Source organism: Thamnophis elegans, chromosome 1 (assembly GCF_009769535.1).
Source record: "Thamnophis elegans isolate rThaEle1 chromosome 1, rThaEle1.pri, whole genome shotgun sequence".
NCBI lineage: Eukaryota > Metazoa > Chordata > Lepidosauria > Squamata > Colubridae > Thamnophis > Thamnophis elegans.
Genome location: NC_045541.1, coordinates 88,842,664 through 88,867,611, shown reverse-complemented (window position 1 = coordinate 88,867,611; position 24,948 = coordinate 88,842,664). Strand labels below are relative to the sequence as shown.

At 39.6% G+C, this 24,948-nt stretch overlaps 1 protein-coding gene across 1 annotated transcript; it reads right to left on the bottom strand.

Moving 5' to 3' along the window:
- Positions 1-17,656: 17,656 nt before the first annotated feature.
- Positions 17,657-24,539, bottom strand: LOC116502943 (alpha-1,3-mannosyl-glycoprotein 4-beta-N-acetylglucosaminyltransferase C-like). The gene is made up of 3 exons (XM_032208990.1): positions 24,390-24,539; positions 20,626-20,770; positions 17,657-18,795 (listed from the first exon to the last, which is right to left on the bottom strand). The coding sequence occupies exons 1-3, from the start codon at positions 24,537-24,539 to the stop codon at positions 17,657-17,659; spliced, it is 1,434 nt and encodes a 477-aa protein (XP_032064881.1).
- Positions 24,540-24,948: the final 409 nt, after the last annotated feature.

Here is a 24,948-nt window from a genome sequence, read left to right as displayed (position 1 = left end):
CAGAAGTAAAAAAAAATGACTTTCTCAGCTAGAATACCAGGAAGATAATTGGGTAGTGAAGTGGCATTCATCCAATCATAAAGGATTTGAGAAAAGGTTATAGGGTGCAACATCTGTTTTCTTAAAATTGCTGGCCAAAAGGGATCTATGAAAAGTAAGATAAATGAAAACGTGCAATTCCCATTTGAAAGCTAGAAAGAGATTTTAAAGCTGAAGCAAAAAGCTTCATAGGTCAACCCGCTTCTGCCAAAGTGCTGAATATTTTGGTTTCTGTGACTCTAATAAAGCTAGCAGTGCCTCCCAGCTGAAGTTTTAAGATAAAGATAATGAAGATTCTTCTTTTATAAGGTAAGATTAGCCCAAACTGGATATCAAAGCCCAACATTGAAGCACATACAAAAAGGGCAGAGTTCAGTTTTGCTGCTGCAAACATCATTTTGCCTTTCTTGGCCTTCTTTTCCATCTTCTTTTCTGATACACCCATGCTGTATCAGAAAAAACACAGATAGCAGAAAGATATTATCGGGCTTTGATAATAACACAAATCAAGAAAATTGTGCATTGAAATTAACAAAAAGAAAATGCTGACGCCAAAGTTATGTGCAATTCAAGCTCGGTAGAATAGATTCTGCACACCACAGACCAAATTTTTGCTACAATTTTACAGACTTTGCATAATGATACCATCATGGAAATGATGGCAATTTGTGTCATTTGCATGACAAAGTAATCACTCAAGCAATATCCATTTCCATGATGATATTATATAGTTTCTGATTTAGTGGTTCATAAGACACCCCATCTGGTGCTTATTAAATCAATTTACAAATATGTTATACCTTTGTTTTCGTTTTCACAGATTCAGCATCTGTAAGATGCAATCCACTGTGTGTATTCTTTGAATTCTTAAACTCTTGTTTCTCTTCTTTCCATTATTTTCTACCTTTTGTTTTAGTCTTGGTATCCTCTTAAGTGAGTTTTGTTTTGATAAAACTCTTCCATACATTTTGGACAGAGCAAGAAGCTTCCTGGGTATTAGAGCATCTGCAACATTTCTTGAACAATTTCCTACATTACTTGACCAGATGTATCAGGGAATGATTGATGCGTGTAATCTCCTCTCATCTTATGGAGAGGATCTGTTGGGACAAAGAGTCTGTAAACAAGTCCCCAGGCAAAGGTCTCTCTTGATTGAAAAACAGTGCATCCCACAGACTGTATTCTTGAAGGGCCATGTTGTAGTCAGCCAGGAGTGTCCATAATTTTGTTATCACCTTGGTCTCTTTTTCCCATGCCATTTCTGTATGTTTTCTTTCCCATTACCATTACACTGCCACAGTAGAGTTTAATCACTTGCATGAAGAAAACAGTGCACCAGATTCTTTTCACCTTTTTAGACCGTATGTTTCAACTTCTATCGAGATCAGCGATGTCAAACTCAAGTCTTGAGGGCCGGATCTCGCCCACAGGGTGTTTAGATCTGGCCCACAGTGCAGACCTGGAAACAGCAAAGGATGGCCCATGTGGCCCTTCTGAGCTCTGTTTTCACTGGCAGAGGGTTGCAGAAGGCAGTCAAAGCCAAAAATGGAGCTCGGGAACTTGTTTTCACCGATAGAGCACTTGGGCCACCGTACGCACCCCTGACATGTGATGACGAGCTGGCCATGCCCACCCTAGCCAAGGATCCCATCTCCCCCCCCCCCCCCCCCCCCCGGGAGGTCAAACACAACCCTGATGTGGCCCTCGATGAAATTGAGTTTAACACACCTGATCTAGATGATTGCAATGGAGAGAAGTGCAAAGAAGGCTCTCATGATGGAAAGTACTATTTAATACTCTCCATTCTTGAGTGGAAAAATTGATTGGGAGATAATTTGAAGACACAAAACTGCATCCAATGATTGCAAAGTGGCTGTGTGAAGACGTGTGTGCACATTTGCAAGTACATTTGCCACCCAGTGTGCATGCTCTTAACAGACTTTGTCTCACAGCCCATCAACCTCTTTAGAGAAAGAGGATGTTCCAAATAGTTTTGTATGCAGGCTTTTCCCCTACGGTCTTATGATTTTTTTTCCCCCGAAGTATTCTGAAACAAAAAGACTCTCTTTTGAATTAGTTAGAAATCTAGAGACATCATGCAGATTTTTACTTAGTTATTCTGTGTAGACTTAGAGTCGCTAGTGTGTGAAGATGAGTAGATAAAAGCTGAGCATTAAGGAATAACAGAGTCGTAAGCCCACACAGCTAAGGAAGATCAACACATAAATTCTTCCATACAGAGATCTATTCCTGAATTTTTTCCAAGCATTGTTTTTCTAATGCTGATTGTTTGAGAAAGGGAAGCCTTTTCGTTGAAGATAGCTTTTAGAAATTGCAACAAAAAACAAACAAACCCCAAACTCTTCAGCTGGTCAAGAACAAATTAGAGTTAATTCTAAGATGTTTGCTTCTTCAAAACTTTGTCCAAACTCAAATCAATGCCCTACTTATATTCTGGAAGACACTCGTTTAGTTGTATGATAGAGTTCAAAAGGAATGACACTAACATGTGTAGGGTGCCAAAGCCTTCAAACACAAAGCCTGCGAAGAACATTGTGGTGTTGTTTATAGATTCAAACCTTCATGATACATGCTTGATCTTGTCAACAAGAAGCTTGGCCTATTCCAAAAAGGAGATTGGGTCCTTAGGAGAAGACAAGGGAAGGAGGACAAAGCCTGAAAGAGGAAATGGAAATTAAATACAGGTAATCCTCGATTTATGGCCACAATTGAGCTTGGTTCAGCCAAACTAGTAGTAGTTTGCTAGCCTGAGTCGCTGGAACCGGCAGCGACCAAGGCCTGCCATGCCCCCGAACCGGTTCTCCGGTTCGCGTCTATGATCCGCCATCTTGTTTTTCAGTTTTGCGCATGTGCAGAATAATTTTAATTGCACTATGCATGTGCATGCAGCACACACACGAGCAAACCAGCAGTAGTGCCTGCCGGAAACCACCCCTGGGTGAATCCCTGCAGTTGTTAAGTTAGTAACATGGTTGTTAAGTGAATCTGGCTTCCCCATTGATTCTGCTTGTCAGGAGTTCGCAAAAGGGGATCATGACCTTTGGACACTGCAACCCTCATACATATGAACCAGTTGCCAAGCATTTGAATTTTGACCACGTGATGTTGCAATGGTTAGGGCAGTTGTAACTTCAAACGGTCATTAAATGAATGGTTGTAAGTCTAGGACCACCTGTATCCTGTCAAGCCGTACATCAGTTCCAGCTCTGATTAGAATTACCTGACTTTTTCTTCCTTTTCATAAGGGCTGGAGATTTCTTTTGAAGGAAGATAATTTTGTAAATTGCTGAATGTTTGGTTTCCAGTGCCTGTGGCAGTCCACAAGGCATCCTTACTTTTAATCGAGCTTTTCTGCTCCTGCATTAAAGGATGAGTTTTCAAAGCGAAGGAGGTACATCCCTGGTACAAACAGATTCTCCTCAGAAATCAGAGGATGTAGGAGTGTAAGAGACAACTCTTGGCTTTGAAAGTTTGCCCTGAGGGGAGAGGAGAGCAAATGGTTTCCCATGACGTGCAGGGTTAGTATAACAAAACAAAACAGAGTGTTCATCTTGGGATGGTTGTTGACCTGTCATTTTGCTGCAGGCCTGATTGAAACTACCTTTTTTGGGAAAAGAGAAACGTTGCTCCCATGTCCTACAGACACAGAAAACTGCAAAACACTGGAATTGAGTCAGAGAAAAAAATTTCTGTCTCTTCCAAATGTTTTTTCCCCCCCTCAAAGCAATTTTGCCTACCTCTCGTTCAGATTCATTGCATCCGCCAGGGATGGAGGGGGTTGATTTTATTTTTGTTTTCGCTTTCAAGGTGACCGTCCTCTGCTCTCCCCAAACCAATGCAGTAGTGTGCATAGTTGCCCTTCAGATTGTAAAGTTCTTCAGTCTTAGCAAGGCAGCATTTGGTCCAAAGACTGTTGTACTGTTTACTTTAGATATTTCAAACATTCATAGTTAATGGTAAATGTTTTATTGTTTTATAGTTATTGTGGATCTTTTAGTAGTTATACTGCTCTATGTACTATGCAGGAGAGCCAATTTGGTGTAATTAAGGTTAAAACGATAAGGCTGCTGGGTGAGATCATACGCCGGCACGGGATCAAATACCATCAGTATGCGGACGATACTCAATTGTATCTGTTCGCCCCGTGCCAACTCAGCAAAGTGGTGGAAGTGATGTGCCAGTGCCTGGAGGCTGTCAGGGTCTGGATGGGAGCGAACAAGCTTGCACTCAATCCAGACAAGACCGAGTGGCTATTGATGTTGCCTCCCAAGGACAGTCCAGATATTCCATCCCTTAGCCTGGGGGGTGAAATTCTACACCCCTCAGAGAGGGTCTGCAACTTGGGTGTCCTCCTGGATTCGCAGCTGACATTAGAACATCATTTGTCAGCTGTGAGCAGGGGGCCCTTTGCCCAGGTTCGCCTGGTGCACCAGTTGCGGTCCTATCTGGACCGGGAGGCACTTCGAATGGTCACTCATGCCCTCGTCACCTCTAAGCTCGATTACTGTAATGCGCTTTACATGGGGCTGCCCTTGAAAAGTGTTCGGAGACTACAGTTAGTCCAGAACACAGCCGCGCAAGTGATTATGGGTGTACCTAGATACACCCATATTACACCTATCCTCCGCGAGCTGCACTGGCTTCTGATCAGTCTTCGCACACACTTCAAGATGCTGGTCATCACCTTTAAAGCCCTACATGGCCTAGGACCTGGATATCTGGGAGACCGCCACCTGCCACATACCTCCCAACGGCCGATAAGAACTCACAGACTGGGCCTTCTCCGGGTGCCGTCGACCGGACAATGCCGGCTGGTGGCTCCTCAGAGGAGGGCCTTCTCTGTAGCTGCTCTGACCCTGTAGAATGACCTACCCGTAGAGATCCGGACCCTCCCCACTCTCTCGGCCTTCCGAAAAGCCACTAAAACCTGGCTATTCCGGCAGGCCTGTTGACTTCAGGAATGAGGTCCAGCCCCACCCAGATTGAGTGTATGGTGCGTTGTTTTTAAATTGTTTCTTTTTAAATTGTTTCTTTATTTTAATTCCTTATATTAACTTTTTCTGTAAGCCGCCCGGAGTCCTACGGGGTTGGGCGGCATATAAATTTATTAAAAGTTAAAGTTAAAGCTAGAAACTGGGACTGTGTTTCTTAGTCCAGCTGGACAATTTTGGGCCTGTCACTCCTTCTGAGGCCTAAGAAGATGGCAGTGTAAAGCTACTTAAAATGTGTTGTCAAGAAAACTGCAAGAAGTAGTTTAGGCAATCACTAGGAGTTAACAGTGAAGGGAAGGGAAGTGGAGGGGAGATGGGGAGGGGGAGAAAGAAAAAGAAGAAAGAAAGAGAGAAAGAAAAGAAAGAAGAGAGGGAAAAAAGAAAGAAGAAAGAGAAAGAAAGAAAGAAAGAAAGAAAGAAGGAAGGAAGGAAAGAAAGAAGGAAAGAAAGAAAGAAAGAAAGAGAGAGAGAGAGAGAGAGAGAGAGAGAGAGAGAGATAAAATATATCTTTATAAAATATATTTTTACCTATTAAATTTCATAAATTGTCTCACTGAGTAACTAGCCTTAATTGTTTTTCTAAAAGAATACAGATACTAATCTGGACAATTTAAAAATTGGAATTTTAAAAAGTAGCCAATATTATCCCATATCAAAAAGAACATTTCAGAAGATGGGCTTGTGAACTCCACATCAGTGGAAAATCAAAAGCTAGTACAGATATATGTAGCAACTACAATTAACAGTTTTCATAGTGATGCAAGAAATAAGTGATCTAGAGATGCTTTTTAAAAATACAGACAATTAAATAGTCTAATAATTGCGTGATCCGTCAAAACCGCGGTAGACAAAACCGCACTCGACGAAAGCGCGTACCTGACGTCATCAGCAGCGCGACGAAAAAAATTAAAAATAAATTAAATTGAAATTAAAATAAAATTAAAGCAAGCCAATTCACATAAAGGTAAGGGTTAGGGTTAGGGTTAGGTTAAGGGTTAGGGTTAGGTTTAGGGTTACGTTAAGCGTTAGGGTTAGGTTTAGCGTTAGGTTAAGGGTTAGCGTTAGGTTTAGCATTAGGTTAAGGGTTAGGTTTAGGGTTAGGTTTAGGGTTAGGTTTAGGGTTAGGTTTAGGGTTAGGTTTGGGGGGGTTAGGGTAAGGTTTTCGCTTTAATTTTAAATTTACCGCTCACAGCGCGATGTTTTCATCGCGCTGTGATGATGTCACGTACGCGCTTTCGTCGAGCGCGCTTTTGTCTACTGCGGTTTTGTGGTGGAACCTAATAATTGTATTGCTTATGTTGATTATGATGATCCCACTAAAGATAATCCAGGAGTTTTAGATTATTATGTAGGTGTTTTGAATGTTTTTTTAGAATCAGATAATTATGGATGGAGATTTTAAATAAGCTTTACAATCTTTGTCACATCGTAGCATTTTTAAAATTTAATTGAACAATTGCATAAATATAATGCAATCCAAGTTGCAATATTTGATCATAACCCAATAGCTGAATCAATGACTATAAATAACCCTCTTTCTTTTTTTCATGACAATATACCTACTTCATTTTTAAAGACCTTTTTTTAAATAAAATGGAACAATTAAGATTTTGCATAATGTTCTGGAAATTAGATGTGGAAGTCTGATGGCTACTAGGTAAGACATATATTTGTGGTCATATTGTTGTATAAAATCCAGATGATTGATTGATTGATTGATTGATTGATAGACAGACAGACAGACAGATAGACAGATATAGATATAGATGATATAGATATAGATATAGATATAGATATAGATATAGATATAGATATAGATATAGATATAGATATAGATATAGATATAGATATAGATATAGATATAGATATAGATATAGATATAGATATAGATATAGATATAGATATAGATATAGATATAGATATAGATATAGATATAGATATAGATATAGATATAGATGGATGGGATTGATAGCTATAGATATAGAAACACATGATTTACACAAAGTTTTCCTGTCAGCTGAGTCTATATCTGCACTTATTATGGAATATCCTTTGTGTCATATTAAATGAAGGTATTGATAGCAAGGAGAATGACTGAGTAAGCTATCAGTCTTTTAACTGAAAAAGCTAAGAATGGTATTCCCACTTTCAAGAATGGTACAATACATAATTTAATAATTATTTGATTTAAGAAACTGACATTTGTATAGATCTCGAAATATTATACAGGGCAAGCACTTCATCTAACTACATCTTTCAGGAATAATAGATGCAGTTATCCATGGAAATTGGAGATCTCTGGATTCTGACTGGTTTTTCTGTTTTAGCTCTTTTAATGAATGGTTTATAATAACAAAGTTTTGGTTATGGTAATGAAAAAATATTGAGAGTAATTCTTGCACATGAATTATAGAGAATATTATAGAGAATATTTTTAATACATAGAAGTGTCCCCTAAGTTATCTTGAGCCCTTACGGAGTTTGAAACAGGTAATTAATGAAGGAAGCTTTAGGAAAAAGACAACCTCTTGATTTTCTTTATCAAATTATAATAATCTTATGGGATGACTGATTTTCAGATTTTTAGTTTTACTTTTGGGGTTTCTATTTTGATTTTTTTTAATTTGATAGATCAAATTCAAAAATCTCTATGAGCACAAATAGTTATTACATAACCCCCTTGGTATTTGGTTTTCTCTTGAATCATGATCTCATTGTGTTTCTAGCACTAAGACTGAAAGACATATTTGGAAGTTGATTATTTATTTTTCAGATGTGTGTCTTTTTGCTGCTGGCAAAGCCTATAATTTTCTCTCTTATACTCTCTATATGCTTACATTTCAAAATTGTAAGCAAAGACTCTTAGATATGTGTGAGCTAATAGGGGCATTAGGATTTTATAAGATTTTATCTTATTTCTGATCAACTATCAAAACAACTTGAATTGTTATAAGAGAAATTTGGATCATTCAAAATTGGGGATTAGCATTAAGTCCAACTGAAATATTTTTTTGAGTTCACAAAAACATCCAGACAATTGTGGCTTCAGAAACACATAATTATTGTTGGATTAAAAGTATGTTCGACGATTGTAATGTAAATCAACAACTAAAGTATTATTAAAATGAATATTGGTTACTTGCAAGAATTTTGGAACAAAAATTCTAAATGTCTTAAATTAACAAATAAGTGATAAAGGATCAACCTACCCTTCATGGAGAGTACTTATTTTCCTTCTTCATTGAATACTTCAGGGAAGCATACAAAAGGTTCCATTATTAGCCCTGACCCATTCAGGCCAGTGGGAGGAGGCCTGCTATGGATCCCATCTGCTAAGGAATTCTGATGGGCAGGATCAAGGAGAAGAGCCTTTTCTGCTGTGGCCCTCTATCACTGGATCTGAGAACTGCTTTCACCCTTTTGGCCTTCCAGAAGAGTATTAGAACTTGATTTTGCCAGCTGGCTTGGGATCCCCAGAAGATGCTCATCACAAGAGGCTGTTGATGGGTTAAGAAGACCTTGTCCCCATGTTGCCCGTCTCTTAGCCCTGATTTTGGTATAGTTTTAAGTTTTTAATTTGCATAGTTTTAATATTTTGGGGATGCAGTATCTCAGTGGCTAAGACACTGAACTTGTCAACAGAAAGGTCGGCAATTCAGCGCTTCGAATTCCTAGCACCACATAACAAAGTGAGCTCCCCTTACTTGTCCAAGCTTCTGCCAACCTAGCAGTTTGAAAGCATGTAAAATGCAGGTAGAAAAAATAGGGACCACCTTTGGTGGGAAGGTAACAGCGTTCCATGTGCCTTCAGCGCACGGCCACATGACCACGGAAATGTCTTCAGACCACACTAACTCTTTGGCTTTGAAACTGAGTTGAGCATCATCTCCTAGAGTCAGGAATAACTTGCACATATGTGTGAGGGGAACCGTTACCTTTACCTTAATATTTTAATTATTTTTCTAATTGTCTTTTTATAACCTGCAAGCTACCCAGAGTTGCCTTATAGGAGAAGTGGATGGCATAAAAATTTAACAAATGAAAGATAATTATTATGTTGGAAGTGTAAAATGAAGGAGAGGCCATGCTTGTGCGGATGCCTAAAACACTCTGCTTTTTACAAGAAATGTATTCATCTAATAACTTGAGCAAAGTTTGTTTGATTTGACGTTCATAAATGTATTAATATACTTTTGAAAATAATGATATGGTTTAGGGATGTGAGTGTACATTGGAATTATAGCTCCCAAAGTTGGACTGTATCACTGTACAAAGAATTATAGTAGTTAAAGTCAGTATTCTTTTTCAATTAATAGATAATACGCGATGAGCCACCAGTATAAATTACCTAGGTTTAGTTAAAGCAACAGTTCAAATCAAGGAGACCAACTGACTGAAGATTAAAAATCAGTAACCACAGTCCAATACCAGAATAATACCTAATTCCTAAGGACCTATAACATGAAATATTATATTGGGTGGAAGATAATTAGTATAATTTTAAAAACTCCTGTTTGATATTTGTACAAGAGTTCTATTTTTGTTAAGTTATCTGTACTGATGAAGAAAAAAGAATTGTGTGAGGGGAAATATGCAGGTGCCTAAAGCAACCCGAGAGCTCTACCTGATGCCCGAAGTGCTTTGCAGGAAGAAACGCGGCTTGAGGCGCAATGACAGTCCTGGCTGTGGGGTGCACGCCCATTAAATGCCTCTCTTGGTTCCCCCTCCTACTCCTCCTTCTCCTTCCACAGCCTGTACGATGTTGCTGCCGTAGGCCGAGAGCTGCCGCCGAAGCTGCTGCAAAGCTGAGAGAGGGAGAGCGCGAAAGCAGAGGCAGGGCGCCAAGCTTTGGTTAAGGCAGGCAAGGGAAACCGCGATCCGAAAGGAAGTCTTGCTGGGAAGGTGCGGCAGCAGGGCTTTAAAGGGCTCCCCCCTCCCCACCCAGCCCACCCAGCCCATTCCTCCGCCGCCACCACTGTGTCCAACAGGCCAAGTTGCTGGGAGGAGAAAGTTTGGGCTGCAGAGCAGAGTTTGAACTGCCGAGTGACGTGCGGTGAGCTTCATGGCCGGTGAGGGTCCCGCTCTATGGCGGACGCGGCGCCGGGGCTTCGGCAGGGCTTTCACGCTTGCCTCACTGGCCATGAAGCTCACTGCACGTCACTGCTTAGAGCACATAACAGCAAAATATGATGAAGAAGTTGAAGATGTTTATCAAATGCAAAATGTGGTGGTTAAAACTCAAAAAATCGAAGTAGAAAATGAACATAAAGAGATTAAATTTGCTGATATTTATGGTGATTGGCTGGTCTCTGAAAATGGAAAGAGTGGAATACTGAAAGAGGAATTAAATGGAGGGGAAATTTATCCCAGAGGGCAAGGTACAGAAGAAGAAAAAAACAAAGAATCTATGGAATTAAAGAGAGAAATTTTATTACCAATAGAATGGATAACACTACTGACAATGAAAGATAAGCTGATTAAGGAAACAGAAGAAGGGCATCAAGATTACATGAGAGATCTTATAAGCAAGAAGTTGCTAAGAGGAGTTGATCAAGGAGATGATTAGTGGACTGGCACCACAAATGGCAGAAGATATGAGACTGTTTTGCTATTGGAAAGATACAGGTTGATAGATGGAAGAATATAATTTAAAACTAGTTAAACTTAGTGAAATTTATTGACAATAGATATAGTTTAAATAAATAATTGATAATGTTACTAATGTATAAAATGTGTAATGTTATGATGAGTATAATTGGATATGAATATGGAATGGTACCCATGTAAGGAAGATTAGAAATCCCTTTGGATTATACATAAAGGTTAATAAAAAAAGGGGGGGGCAACTTAGATACAGTTAAAAGTTTTGATTATTAGGGGGAAAATGTTATGATACAGGATATAGTCAAATGAAGGAGGGATAAGAATAACAACGTATATATAGATATGGGTATAATATAGAAACTGGGGGTAAATTTTAAACAGTGATTTGGAAAGGAGGATTAGAAAACTTTGTTATTAAATATAATGGATTTCTAGCTAGAATAGGACATAAGGATTTAGTGTTAGTGGAAGATTTTAGAAATAGTAATTGAAAGGCCAGTATATGGTTATGTATTAAACTTTGGTATATTTTATGATGAAGGACGCTTAAACAATTATAGTCAAATGAAAATGGAGATATGATGATGGTGACATGTTTAAATATTTGAGTTAAAATGCTTGAGTTAATATGAATTATGTTTGTTAACTATGGAAGAGATGCACGAAAGTCTTTTTGTAACCAACTGATACACTTTCTACAGCATGTAAAGAAGGATTGTGTTTGTTTTAAATAAAAAATTATTAAAAAAAAGAAATTTATTCATTTAACAACTCACACAAATTCTTATCACTCATACTTCAATGCTGCTGTCAAACATTTTAGATTGCTTTGAAGTGTGGATTTGAAAAAAAGGTACCATCCTAGAATGAAGCTATTGGGGTAGTGGAAAAAGAGGTTATCTGGTGAGGAAGTTCTCTGATGTAGATTTGCTGCCATCTAGTGAATCATAGTAAAGAGAGAGGAAAGAAAATTTTGTTTAAAGCATCTCAGCCTTGTGGCTAAGGCTGAGTGTGGTTTGCTTTCCTTAACTGTTAAACATACTTGATTCTGCTCATCTTCCATCAGCCCACTGAAAGAATGGTTTCATTTGGCTTCAGAGAAATGTCATGTTAAGACCTAGACCTGGAATATTGCATGGTTTCAAATGGAAGAATAGCAGAGCAAAGAACTGGATAAGATTGTGTAACAGGCAAATTATTAACTCCAAAAGCCTGCTGGAGTTCATCACACAGAGTGAAGGGAAAGGAAACATGTTTCCCCTTCCCCTTTCCAACTTTTCTCGGTGTTTCATTTTACGTAGCTTCACATTATCTTCCCATTCAGTGCTGAAATTCAATTTTTTTTTTACTAGCAGTTCTGTCAGCATGGTTTGGTGGGCGCCACAGGAGAAAGATACCTCAAAATCTCCATTCTTTCCCCACTCCAGGGGAAGGATACTATAAAATCTCCATTCCCACCCCTTATTAATAAGGGATTAGGCCCTTATCAACACAAGGGATATATGGAAATTCTATCACACCCAAAAGGAAATATATTTTTAATTCTAACTCTTGCTGAGTGAATGGGAGAAAAAGATGCAGGAAAGGTAAATCCTGATTATTAGAAAATAACTGACATTCGATATAGAGCAATTGCTGGGATTCTTGTGAATGGGTCTCTTAATTTTTCTATAGTGAATTACTTAGAGGGAGTACTTAAATTTGCTTATGGCTGCTTAATGAGTTTCAGCTCAGCCTGCCAGAAAGTCTACAATATCCACTTTCTTATGGGGCACCTCGCTGCACCCTAAAACGAATCCTTACTCCCTCAAACACAAAACAAAATTGCCAGTTAAACTTTGGTTAGAGATATGTCAGATCAAACTTCAGGATGGGTCAAAGATGTAGACATATCATAAAGAAAATACTGTAAAGTATAATGTACATATAGTGGATTACAAAGATTTATTATTGTGTTTACTTTATTTTGCTCGCAACAATGTACAGGGTGCAAATACAAATTTTCCTTGCAACAGCATCTTTATTTTGAATTCTTCTGACTATCCTGCAAATGGGCTAAGAGGTTGTTTTATTAAATAATTTACTGTAAGCATGGCCAGTGTAGCAGGACATGATCCCATTATTACAACAATACAACAGCCTGATTCAAAGTTCTCCAGCTGGACAGACATGTGGGGGAGAGCTGTCAAGAGCTTCACATGAACCCTGTCTGACAAATCTATTCCAAGATCCTTTTGGGATCAGAACCCCCCTGTAGAAGATGAGGAAGTGTCTCATTAGACCCAGGGGGAGCCAACAGGCCCCTCACAGGTCAGAGATTTACCCTCTGAATTGGAGTAGGGGCAGCAGCATGGCAACATGGCTGCACAGAATCTGGCTTCCAGCCAAAGCAACTGAACAGGAGTGTGACGGAGACAAGATGAAAGACTGATAAGAAGATTCATTTAACCCACAGTCATAAATCAAAACTTGGAAAAGGCAAAGAATCTTGAAAGTACAAATAATATTAATAGACAGATATGGATTTTGGCAAAAGGAGAGAAAGAAAGGGAAAATTGAGGGTTGAAACACGAGCCTTCCAAAAAAGCTATTTGAAACAATTCAAACAGAAAGGGAGAAATCAGAGAAGTGACAAACCCACTCAAATACAAACTCCAAATCTGGTTTTGGATTTGAAATAGAAACCAAACGTTCTGAGGGATTTACTTCCTCTGAACTTCTTCCAACTAATATATCTTAAGCAACTCCAATTAGGGAGAAAAATCAAGAGAAAATCACTATCTTCTCATTGATAACTGATAACCTAATCTTGACAGTGTGGGAAGTTTTAATTAACCAACTGCCATAAATCAGAACTTGGAAAAGCAGGAGGCAAAGAGAAACATACCCGAGAAACTTGTTTGCAAGTTTGTTCCAATTAATATATTTTGAGGAGTTATAACCAACTGGAGGTGGAAGGTAGCAAGGCAGAAAAAAAATAACAAGATCAAGAACTGGGAAACTATGAAGTTTTTCTTCTTTTTTTCCTGCAAAAAATAAAGATGGCTCCAGCTTCTTTCCGTTTTCACATTAATTGAATTAGCTAAATTTAAGGTGGACCAGAACTTCAAAATAAGATCTGCATAACTAACTGCAATTTTAGAACTGAACATTTAAGGAAGAACAAAAGACTAAGATGGCTCCCATCCCTCTTCCCCACAGCAGCTGAAGTAGATAAATTTAAGGTGGACCAGAACTCTGAAAGAAAAAAATGTATAACTAACTGTAACTTTGGAACTGGACATCATAGAAAGCTGGGAATTTGAAAAACTACGTGAAATTATAAAAAATATGCATAAATCATTAAAATCAAGCCTAAATAGAATTCTGACCCCAGAGAAGCAGGGATTTAAAGAAGAAGGGAAAGAAGAATGGGGGAAAGATAATGAAGGGGTAGAAACTGTGGAAATAAAAAGCAGACAAAAAGCTCCATTGGGCTTGGCAGTGTTATAGGGAAAATGTAAAGGGAGGATTAGGTAAAGGGATGTCCCAACAAAAGGAAATAAAAAGCAGACAAAAGATGTTTCGGAGGTTGACAGTGGCATAAGGAAAATAGAAATAGGAGGTTATGCCCCAACAAAGAGAAATATAAAAGGTTTCTTTGACAGTGGCTTGGGGAAAATTGAAGAGGGTGTACATATCAAAACAAAGAAAGGGGAGAAGGCAGGAACAGAGAAGTAGGACAAAAGACTTACTAGGAAAAAATCAGACAACTGGAAATTGTTATATGGGAAAATAAAAAGCTAAGATAAGGGGTTTATTCCTAAATATGACAATAAAATGGAGTTGCTAATTGATTATGATAATGGAAAGATGATTAAATAAAGGTCAAAATACATGGAATATGGACAAATATGAAACTGATATGGGGAGATTGTACAGCAGAGGTTGGTGATTCACTTTTTTACATGATAATTAGACTGAGTTGCTAATTGATTGAATATGACAATAGAAGGACAATTAAGCATGGGTTAAAATATATGAAACATGGATATATATATATAGAACCTTTAAGATGATTAATAAAGTGAGATGTGTACCATTTGTTATTCTATGTAGTAGATTAAGGGAATTGTAATGAACACTGAACAGTAAGGATTGCCATTTATAGACAATTAAGGGTAATCTAATCCAAGATATGGAAAAATGGAGAGGGAACATGAAATATACTTACAATGGGAAACTATTGAGATTTAAAGACAGAATCACAAATTGGGGCGTGTAAGGATGTATAATTATATAAATATAATAATGAGAATAGCTGGGAATTGTAACTAGGTCTACATCTCGGCCAAAAATAGGGTGGGGGGAGTTAAAAGCAGAATCATTATATATGTATACTTTTCTGTTCTCTTATTTTTTAAAAAGGAGGAAGATATATGTCAAAATTAAATATGTACATTGAAAAGGAATTATAAATGCCATTAACATAAAATGGAGCTCGCTCCGAAGCTGAAATACACCAAGTAAATGAGATGAAGAGTGTGAAGTAGAGTAAAGAGGTAAGGGGAGAAGAGAAGGGAAGGAGAGAGAGCAGGAGGGAAGAGGAGGGGAGAAAGGAAAAGTGGAAAGGGGAGATAGGAGAAGGAGAGAGGAGGGGGAAGTAGAGAGGATAAGGATGACAGAGGGAAGAAAGGAGGTAGGAAGGGGGAGGAGAGAGGGAGAAGAAAGTGATGGATAAGGTACAAATATGGTGTATAGAGAGCAGAAGAGCCAATAATTGTTTTTGGGAGTTGACGGTAAGATGAATTGATGTAAACATTTAATAATACAATATGAAGTTGGCTATGTAATAATATACATGTGATTATATGTTATGAAAATGGGTATGCGCTAAAATAAGCCCTCCCATGAAAATAAGCCCTCTCCAAAAATATTGCAACACAATAGCAGCCATGAGGTGACCATGCTCGGCCACTCCGAATCACTGAGAGCTAGTGGGCGACTATACAAGTTTTCTTAAATAATATTCTTAAATAAAATAAATAAATTATGCTTCACCAAAGAGAGGTATGTCATTTATGATTTGGAGATAAATATCAAAATCTATCTTTACTTTCAAGGCACATCTTTTATTTTCTGTGCATACAGATTTCCCCACCATCACCACAACCAATTGCTTATAACAAGACCCTCATTTAATGTCTCAGCAGATGGCAGCACCTGACTGACCTTGGCAAGGCTTAGAAACTCAGCAAGGCTGAGGCCAATTAACTACTTGATCTCAAGGAAATGCCAGGGTTTTAGATTAGATTAGAAAGTAAAAAGAAAAAAACCCTGAAGAAGTTACAAGCCACATCTTAGTGTTGCCCAAAAAGTACCGTATTTTTCAGAGTATAAGACGCAACTTATTCCCTCAAAAAAGAGGCTGAAAGTCTGGTTGCATCTTATACACTGAATACAGCATTTTTTTGCCTCCCGAAACCCCCGCCCCTTCACCAAAATGGCTGTGCAGAGCCTCTAGGAAGCTTTTAGAGAGCTCCTGGGGGTTGGGGAGGGCAGAAATGAGCAATAAATTAAATGATTAACAAATTAAAGCAACCCTCGGTTAATGACTGCCTAATTCAGTGACCATTCAAACTTATATAACAGTGCTGAAAATGGATTTAGGGTCATTCCTCAAACTGAAGACCATCACAGCATCTCCATAATCACGTGGTTGTGTTTCGGGTGCTGGGAGACTGACCTGCATTTATGACAGTCAAAATATCCTGCAGTTGCACAATCACCATTTGTGAACTTTACGTCATCTTTCCACAAGCAAAGTCAATGGGGAATGTGGCAGAAAGTCACAAGTCGCAGTCATGTGACCTTGCACTGGTTACATGATGTTTCACTTAATGACTGTGTCTCTTAGTGACAGACTTGTCGGTTCCAAATGTGACCTATAAGGGGGGAGTACCTGTTATGGGACTGCTTCTCAGCTTTTAAGATTTTTTTTTCTCCCACAATTACTTATTCTATTCCCGGTAAGTGGGCACACTTTGAAACAGGGCATCACTTTCCAACTCGCTATCATTTTTATTTTGTAAAATAAGATGGGATACCAGACGCATCTTTGGAGGTCAGAGGCTAGAAAAAGTCAATGTGGTGGCCAAGGTCTGTATGACTGAAGCATTGCCCTTTTCAATATGAAAGAAAAGCTTTCAACCAAAGGTGGTATTCAGCCAGTTCTGACAGGTTCTGGAGAACTGGTAGCGGAAATTTTGAGTAGTTCGGAGAACTGGCAAATAGGCTGGCTCTACCCCGCTGCCTCCCAGCTGATCTTCTTTTGTTGCCCTGAATAGGAGAACGGGAGCTGGAAAACAGGTTAGTGGGGTCGGGTGAGGAGGGAATGGGGATTTTGCAGTATCTTTCTCCTGCCACGCCCACAAAGCCACAACACGCCCACAAAACCACGCCCACAGAACCTGTAGTAAAACTTTTTGAATCCCACCACTGCTTTCAACTGCATGGCTGAATCCATCATGTTAAATTTTTAAACACACATCCTCACTCCCTTCTTCCACAGATGCCCCTCTGCAAAGCCCAGGGGAAACTATTAGAAATTACATCTGAGGGTGGCCCTTTGTTTTGTGGTATAGTAGCTGACCATTTTATTAAAAAAAAAACATTTTGGCAAGGCAAGCAACCTTAGGACACTCAAGAAAAGGTCCACAGCCGCCATGGCACCTTAGTATCATATCAGAAAGCTGAGCCTGGCCCATTTAGGAATATTTAAAGGCTCTGCCATAACAGAAATGACATATTTTTTAGGGGGAGCGGGAATTCAAAGCCGCAGTCTTTGAGAAAAACTATGATCACGTTGCAATGTTGCTTTTATTTTCACTTTATTTATTTTTTTGCCTTCCGTTTTTTATTTTAATTAAGGAGAAACAGAACTGCTCTTCAATTACAGAAATCAGGAATTAAAACTTACAGTTACAATGAAGGCAACTAGCTTGTACAAGAGAAAGTGCATTTCAATCCTTCTTCACCCAAATGTTGATTTTCCTTATTCTCAGCCATTGCTTTTGCGATGTTCTGACTTGAATTCGGAGGCACTCTATGTCATTGCTTCTTCGCTTATCTTCCAACTCAAAACGCCCATCCTTAAATGTTCCTATTTCTCTGAAAATCATGCACGTTTGCCCCGCTTCTGAATAAACTTTGAGTCTTCCCTCTTCAACCTGGCCATCATAGAGGATGTCCTTCGAATATTCAGCTGAACCTGTGTAAATCCGAATCTTCTGGACAATAATTGGATTCCCAAAAACAATGGTGAAAAAGCTATTTGCTTCCACCTCCTTGCCCCAAAAGACACCTTTCTCAGGAGGGCACACATTTTCCGGTGGATAATTTAAAACAATGGGAATATTTGTGAAACAGGAAGCACTAAGAAAATCTCCCGAGTCTCCCAAATCTTCTTCAAACTCGGGATCAGTGATCTCAGTTTCGAAATTGTGAAATGAAGAAACCCTCCCTACGTGTTGGAAAAGGGAAGGCCGGAAGGTATTGATATATTCTTGAGCCCTTGACTTATGGAACAGTTGAAGAAGGTGGTCTACAGGCATGTCATGGTAGAACATCAAGAGGAATCGGGCTAACCTAATAAGATCAGCATTATGATACAGCTTCCCTATGGAGCCCAGTGTGGAAAATGCTATTGTGGTCCAGTGCGCCTTTGCATCATGTAAGTAACTTTGTATGATGGATACAAAATTGGAAGCACAAACAATATCATCTTCTAACATCAAATAATAGTGGGACAGATTGGCACAGAAATTAACTAAATAAGCATAGTCCACATTTTGTTTGGCTGCGTAGCCAATGTCCTCCCTGTTGTCCCGATGTCCTTCCTTCGAATTCCATAATGGAGGATAACTTGCTGTAGAGCTTTGGATAACAAGTAACCTTTTTTCATTGATATGTTCATTAAACGCTGCTTTAATTTCTTCAGCAATTTCGACATTTATCTCAGAATCATTATTGGCAAGGTATATCACTAGGAGGATTTTCTTCAGTTCTTCTGGAGAGCAGTGATTGAAAATGGACTCAACTGTCGCCAATAAATGGTATTCCTTCTCTTTGTAGATCGATGAGATTCCAATACTCATGAACTCTGGAAAAATAACAGATAAAACAAGCATCTGTAGCAATGATAGAACATATCCTTTGTGACAAGCACTTCTTATGGATTCTTTGGGAAGCTCTGTTAGGTAGGTTATTTTTTAATACAATAATAGATTCCCATCTCAAATTGTGGTTGAGATACAAGAATAGACTATCATCTCTATCTCTGTCTGTCTGTCTGTCTGTCTATCTATCATCCATCCATCCATCCATCCATCCATCCATCCATCCATCCATCCATCCATCTATCTATCTATCTATCTATCTATCTATCATCTATCTATCTATCTATCTTATCTATCTAGCGATCTAGCTATCTAGCTATCTATTAATCTATCATCTATCACCGTGATGGTGAACCTATGGCACGGGTGCCACAGGTGGCACGTGGAGCCATTTGTTAGGGCAGGTGTTACACTGTCAGCTCCAGCGTGCATGCACATGCTGGCCAGCTGACTTCGGGCTTTTTTGCCATTTTCATCTCCGGAGGCTTACCTGAAGCCTCCGGACGGCGAAAAACCACCCAACATGCAAACTGGAAGTTCGGGAATGGACTTCTGGTTTGCATGTTGGGCCATTTTTTGCCCTCCGGAGGCTTCATGGAAGCCGCCTGAAGGCTCTGGAGGGCAAAAAGCGCCCCTGCAGGAAAACCAGAAGTCACTTAGCTTGCCCTCCAGAGCGTGAAAAATGGCCCTACGGACAAACCTTGTCAGATGGTCCCAATTCCAACTTCACCTCCTCCAGGGGCTCTGGAACTGGGCTCTGAAGACACCATGACACCATGGTGGCACAGTGGTTAGAACGCAATACTGCAGGTTAATTTTGCCGACTGCTAGAGGTTCAATTATCACCGGCTCAAGATTTACTCAGCCTTCCATTCTTCCAAGGTTGGTAAAATGAGGACCCAGATTGTTGGGGGGCAATATGCTGACTCTGTAAACTGCATAGAGAGGGCTGCAAAGCACTGTGAAGTGGTATATGTTGTAAGTCTATTCTAGGGTTATACCTGATATATCAAGCACTGTTTCTCAATCTTAACACTTTTGAGATGTATAGATTTCAACTCACAGAATTCCCAGCCAGGAATCTAAGTCCATGCATCTTAAAGTTGCGAAGGCTAAGAAATACTATTCTAATGTGACAAGAGAGGTCCTTGCCAGAGATTCTTTGACCATAGTCAGTCTTTTGGCCACGCTTTGTCATAAGCTTTCGTGGATTTAGGAATTCATAGAATGCATGTTTCCACATGTGGACAGCAACATGGCTGATCATAAACCAAGCAGAGGAACAGGGATTTTTGTGGCAGGTCTTATATGTGATAACTTCTCAATTTAGCCAGTATGGTGCTTAGATCAAACTATACAAGATAGCCCATCAACTGTTTGGAGTTATTTGCCATGGTGGCACAGTGGTTAGAGTGCAGTAAGTGCAGTACTGCAGGTTACTACTTATGCTGATCACCAGCTACCAGCATTTTTGGCAGATCGAATCTCACCAGGCTCAAGGTTAACTCAGCCTTCCATCCTTCCGAGATCAGTACAATGAGGACCCAGATAGTTGGGGGCAATGTGCTAACTCTGTAAAACTGTTTAGAGAGGACTGTAAAACACTGTGAAGTGGTATATAACTCTAAGTGCTATTGCTATTTGGACTATTTAGATATTGTACATTTGTAAGAGTCTCAGGACACTGAGATGCAATACAAATTTAATACAATAAATAAATAAAAATGTTTGGGCAAACCACCGTTCCAGAAATGCATACATGAAAAGAATGATAAATTTAATATCTGTGTTATAGAAAAAGAGCCTATACTTACTCATTTTAGAGGAAGGGGATCCAACAAGATATTGGTATGTAATGGGTAAAGGACCCCAAGCACTTTCCAGTACACTGATGCTTAGATTCTCTGATTTCTTCCAAAAAGGATACTCTGGGATTATTATCTTCTTTCTTTCTGTAACCTTAAATGTAAAAAAGCATATTTGTATACTGGCATCCATTATCTCTAAATGTAGTTGACTGAGTGATATCATCACTTTTAAGTCATTCTCTGTATCCTGGAATAGCAGAGGTCAGTCATTCTCAACCTGCAGTCCGTGGACTCCTGGGGAGGGTCGCTTTGTCATCTCAGGGGGTCCATGAAGGCTTGAAGAAAAGTTATGATTTAAATCTTGAGTTAAGATTTGAATTGGGGATCCATGGCCGTGGTCCTTGGCCACAAAAGATATTTAAGGGGGAACCATGGTGAAGAAAAGTTTGAGAACCACTGGTAGAGGTCTTTATTTGACTTTTTTCAGAGGTTGGCAACATCTATCAAACGTTGGTGAGCCAGAACAGGAAAGTAAGCAAGGGCCTGGTTTGCTTTCTCCTTTACTGATTTATAATTGCAATTATTATTTTCCTATTTCATTTCTTACTATTAATTCATTATTATGCTCCCCTTAGTTCATTATTATCTTTGACTTCCGTTTTATACATTTTGTTTCCTAATTCTATTATTCTTATTTCCTTTTTATTTCTCACTTCAGTCTTATTCCTGTCTTTGATTGCTAACATATCTTTAAAAAGTCACCTTCAAGACAAACTCAACCCCCAGTGACTTACAGAGACAGAACCATATAGCTTTCCTGGCATGATATAAACACAGTTTGCTGCTACTTTGTTCTAGGATATTGTTTGTTTCATCTTAAAACAGGTTAATCACTGAAATGTTTTTTGAAATCAATAAACATCTACAAAATCTAGAAATTGGGAGAATGCTTCTGAAGCTTCCAAATAACACTCAAGACAATCCACTGAAGGCGGTGGGCTTGTGTGTTAGCTCTGTGTATTTTCAAATGAAACTTGACTCCTAGCTGTGTGGCTTCTTGGAACCATTTTTGGTTTCCCGTTGTCTTCCCCTTAAGGTTAAAAGACAAAGATTAGCCCAAAGTCATTCATTTGGCTTTGGATGAAGCATTCATATCTCTGTACTCCTAGTCCAGCACTTAACCATTGGATCAAATTTGCTGGGGGTTTATGGTTTACAGATGCAACTCTGATTGTTGTAGATTTGTAAACTTTCCAGCAAATGGATGGGAATCCTTATTGACACTTTAAGAGTCAATACAATCAAGGTCAAATGTCTTTCTAAAAGAGGTAGAACAACATCTGTATATCCTCAGCTAAGAAGTCCTATCAAAGTGGTGGCACCGTGCCTCCTCGTGGTCAATATAACTGAAAACTACAGCAATGCATAAATTCAGTAAAAAAGGGGGGGAAGCCCCTCCTACAGCTTAGATAATGAGGGTGATTTCCAAGATGGGGCTGTGATATGATAGTTGTATTTTTTATGGTTTGGGAACTCAAGGAAAGCTGAACTATACATATATACTCTAGTGATAGCTTCTCAATACTAGCACTAGCAAAATACAAAATTATCCTGTATTTTTTCTTCAGGTTCCCATTTAATTTGATAAAAGAAAAACCCCTTTTGACATGATTTCACAGCAGAAAAGATTGCATGTCAGAGAAAGTCTCGGGGTGGAATATGGTGTTCTTGACCTTTTAAAGTTATGAGCTGGCCAAGGAGTGTCTTCGACTGCATAACTCTCTCTTACCACTACTGGTTCGGGTGAACCAGTCCGAACCGTTTCTCTTGTCCCCCATGGAGATTTTTCAGTAGAGGTTCTCCTGTCATCTCCTGAAGAGTTTCTCATGATGAATATTTTCTTGCCTTGGAAATATTGTTGACCCAATTTCTATTCTGGGAAGGGTGGTGGCTCAGTGGTTAAGATGCTGGGCTTGTCACCTGGAAAGTCCAGGTTTGAGACCTGCAATGTTATGAGCTCCCATCCATGCCCCCGCTCCTGCCAACCTAGTAGTTAAAAAGCCAGCAAATATGAGTAGATAAAGAGCTACCACTTCGGTGGAAAGGTAACAGCATTCTGTGATGTCATGGTGGCCACATGACTGGAAATACATTTCGATAGCGCTGTGTCAGTGGCCTTAAAATGGTGATGAGCATTGCCCTTAGAGTCAGAAATGACTATCAGTGTGAAGTCTGCAGGAACTTTTTTGTCTCTCAATTTCTATATTCTAAACTTTCATTTAGTTGAAAGTTTCCATCTATGCAAATGTTTGCCTAGTTGATTATAGTCAGGGGTAGGAATCAAAAATTTTAGCAACCGGTTCTTGGGTGGGCAAGGCCATGGTGGGTGTGGCCTACTCAGCCTCCTCCACCACAGTGTGTGTGGGGGTATTTTTGCCCTCCCCAGACTCCGGAGGTTTTCTTCCAGCCTCCAGGAGGGCAAAAATGGCTTCCCCCGGGCTCTGGAGACCATCCAGAGGCTGAAAATGGGCCCATTTCCAGACTTTTGTAACTTCTGGGAGGCCCATTTTTCACCCTCAGGGAACCTCCCTGCAGGCCTTGCACTTACCTGGCATCCAAAATGGGCCATGTGGAGACTCCTGGGAGGGGTGGGGCAGGGTGGGTGGGGCCAGCCAGTCCTTGAAACTTCCAGTTCGGTGAAGCAGATGTAAAATTAGCATCCGGTTCGCCCGAACCGGTCCAAACGGGGTGAATCCCACTCCTGATTATAGTCTATGCATGAATCTATACATCAACTGTCAAACCACAGACATTCTGCAGAGTTGCCCTAAACCTACATTTTACATTGAAATACTTTATAACAGTTTTTGTCAACCTTGGCAACTTGAAGATGTCTGGACTTCAACTCTCAGAATTCCCCAGCCAGCGAATGCTGGCTGGGGAATTCTGGGTGTTGAAGTCCAGGCATCTTCAAGTTGCCAAGATTGAGAAATACTGCTTTATAATAATAATACATATTTAATACATGAGATCCACTTTGGTGTAGTGGTTATGATATGGGGCTAGAAACCTGGAGACCGTGAATTCTAGTCCTGTCTTAGGCACAAAGCCAATTGGATGAACTTGAGCCAGTCACTTTCTCTCAGGCCCAGGAGGGAGACAATGATCCACTTCTGAGAACCTTGCCAAGAAAACTTCAAGGACTTGTTTAGGCAGCCTCTGAGAATCGGACACCATTGATGGGAAGAGGGAAAAAAAGCATGATTAATTCCACTGCTACTCTAATTATTCTACAATGTCACATATGTGTCACGTATACTACATACCCCCACACACTCACACACACATACTGAAAAGTCAGGCACCCCAAAGAACACAGATCAAGCAAAACAAAATACAAACTTCTTAAGAAAATATAAAAGGCTTAAATGCTTCATGACTAACTCAAGGGGGCAGTGTTCCCCTCCAATTCTCAGCCAAGGCAATTCTCTATGCTGGCTGCATCATGTGGCCGGCATTAAAATATGGAACCTTTCCCATGGAAGTGATACCTATTTATCTACTAGCATTTGCAAGCTTTCAAATTGCTAGGTTGCTTGGGTCTCAAACTGCGGCCAACAGCTCTGACAAGTCGTATCTTGAGCCATCGCACCACCCAAAACGAGACTATACTATTTCATTTTTAGTTGCTGTAGTAAGAATACAAAACATTTAAAATGAACAAAATAAAGAGCAACACTATTTCAGAACTCTTTAAAAAAAAAACTTACCATGGATGCTGACATTCGGGAGCATTTGCAACTCTTTTTGCCTTGCTTCCAGAGCATAGCTAATAATATAAAGAGTGCTAAGAGAAACCAGAGCCTGATGATGTTTCCAAAAGTGGAGGTTAAGGACTTCCGTCCATTCTTAGATTTCATTGTAGTTTTTATTCCAAGACCCTTTAAATGCAAACAACAAGCCTTAAGGATTTTCTGCAGCAATAAAGCCACAGGTACATTTGAGCTGAAATTTTTATATTTTAATACAAATGTTAATGGCTGTTACTGAAGAACTCTTAAAAGCAATCATTTTTTTTTAAAGTTAGTGAGATGTTCATGTATACCCTCAAGAGCTGATCGTGCATATCTGCTTTTTACCTCCAATAGACCGATTAGATCCCACAGATTAGGCCTCCTCCGAATTCCATCCGCCGGCCAATGCCGACTGGTGACTACCTGGAGGAGAGCCTTCTCTGTGGCTGCTCCGACCCTCTGGAACGAGCTCCCCATGGAGATTCGAACCCTCACCACCCTCCAGGCCTTCCGCAAAGCCGTTAAAACCTGGCTG

Bases quoted from the DNA above. Each gene is read 5' to 3' on its own strand.
- LOC116502943 (XM_032208990.1), bottom strand. From the start codon at position 24,539: ATGAAATCTAAGAATGGACGGAAGTCCTTAACCTCCACTTTTGGAAAC. The intron at 20,771-24,389 runs GTAAGTTTTTTT...TTTACATTTAAG, and splicing joins CCCGAATGTCAGCATCCATG to GTTACAGAAAGAAAGAAGAT. The intron at 18,796-20,625 runs GTAAGTATAGGC...TTATTTTTCCAG, and splicing joins ATCCCCTTCCTCTAAAATGA to AGTTCATGAGTATTGGAATC.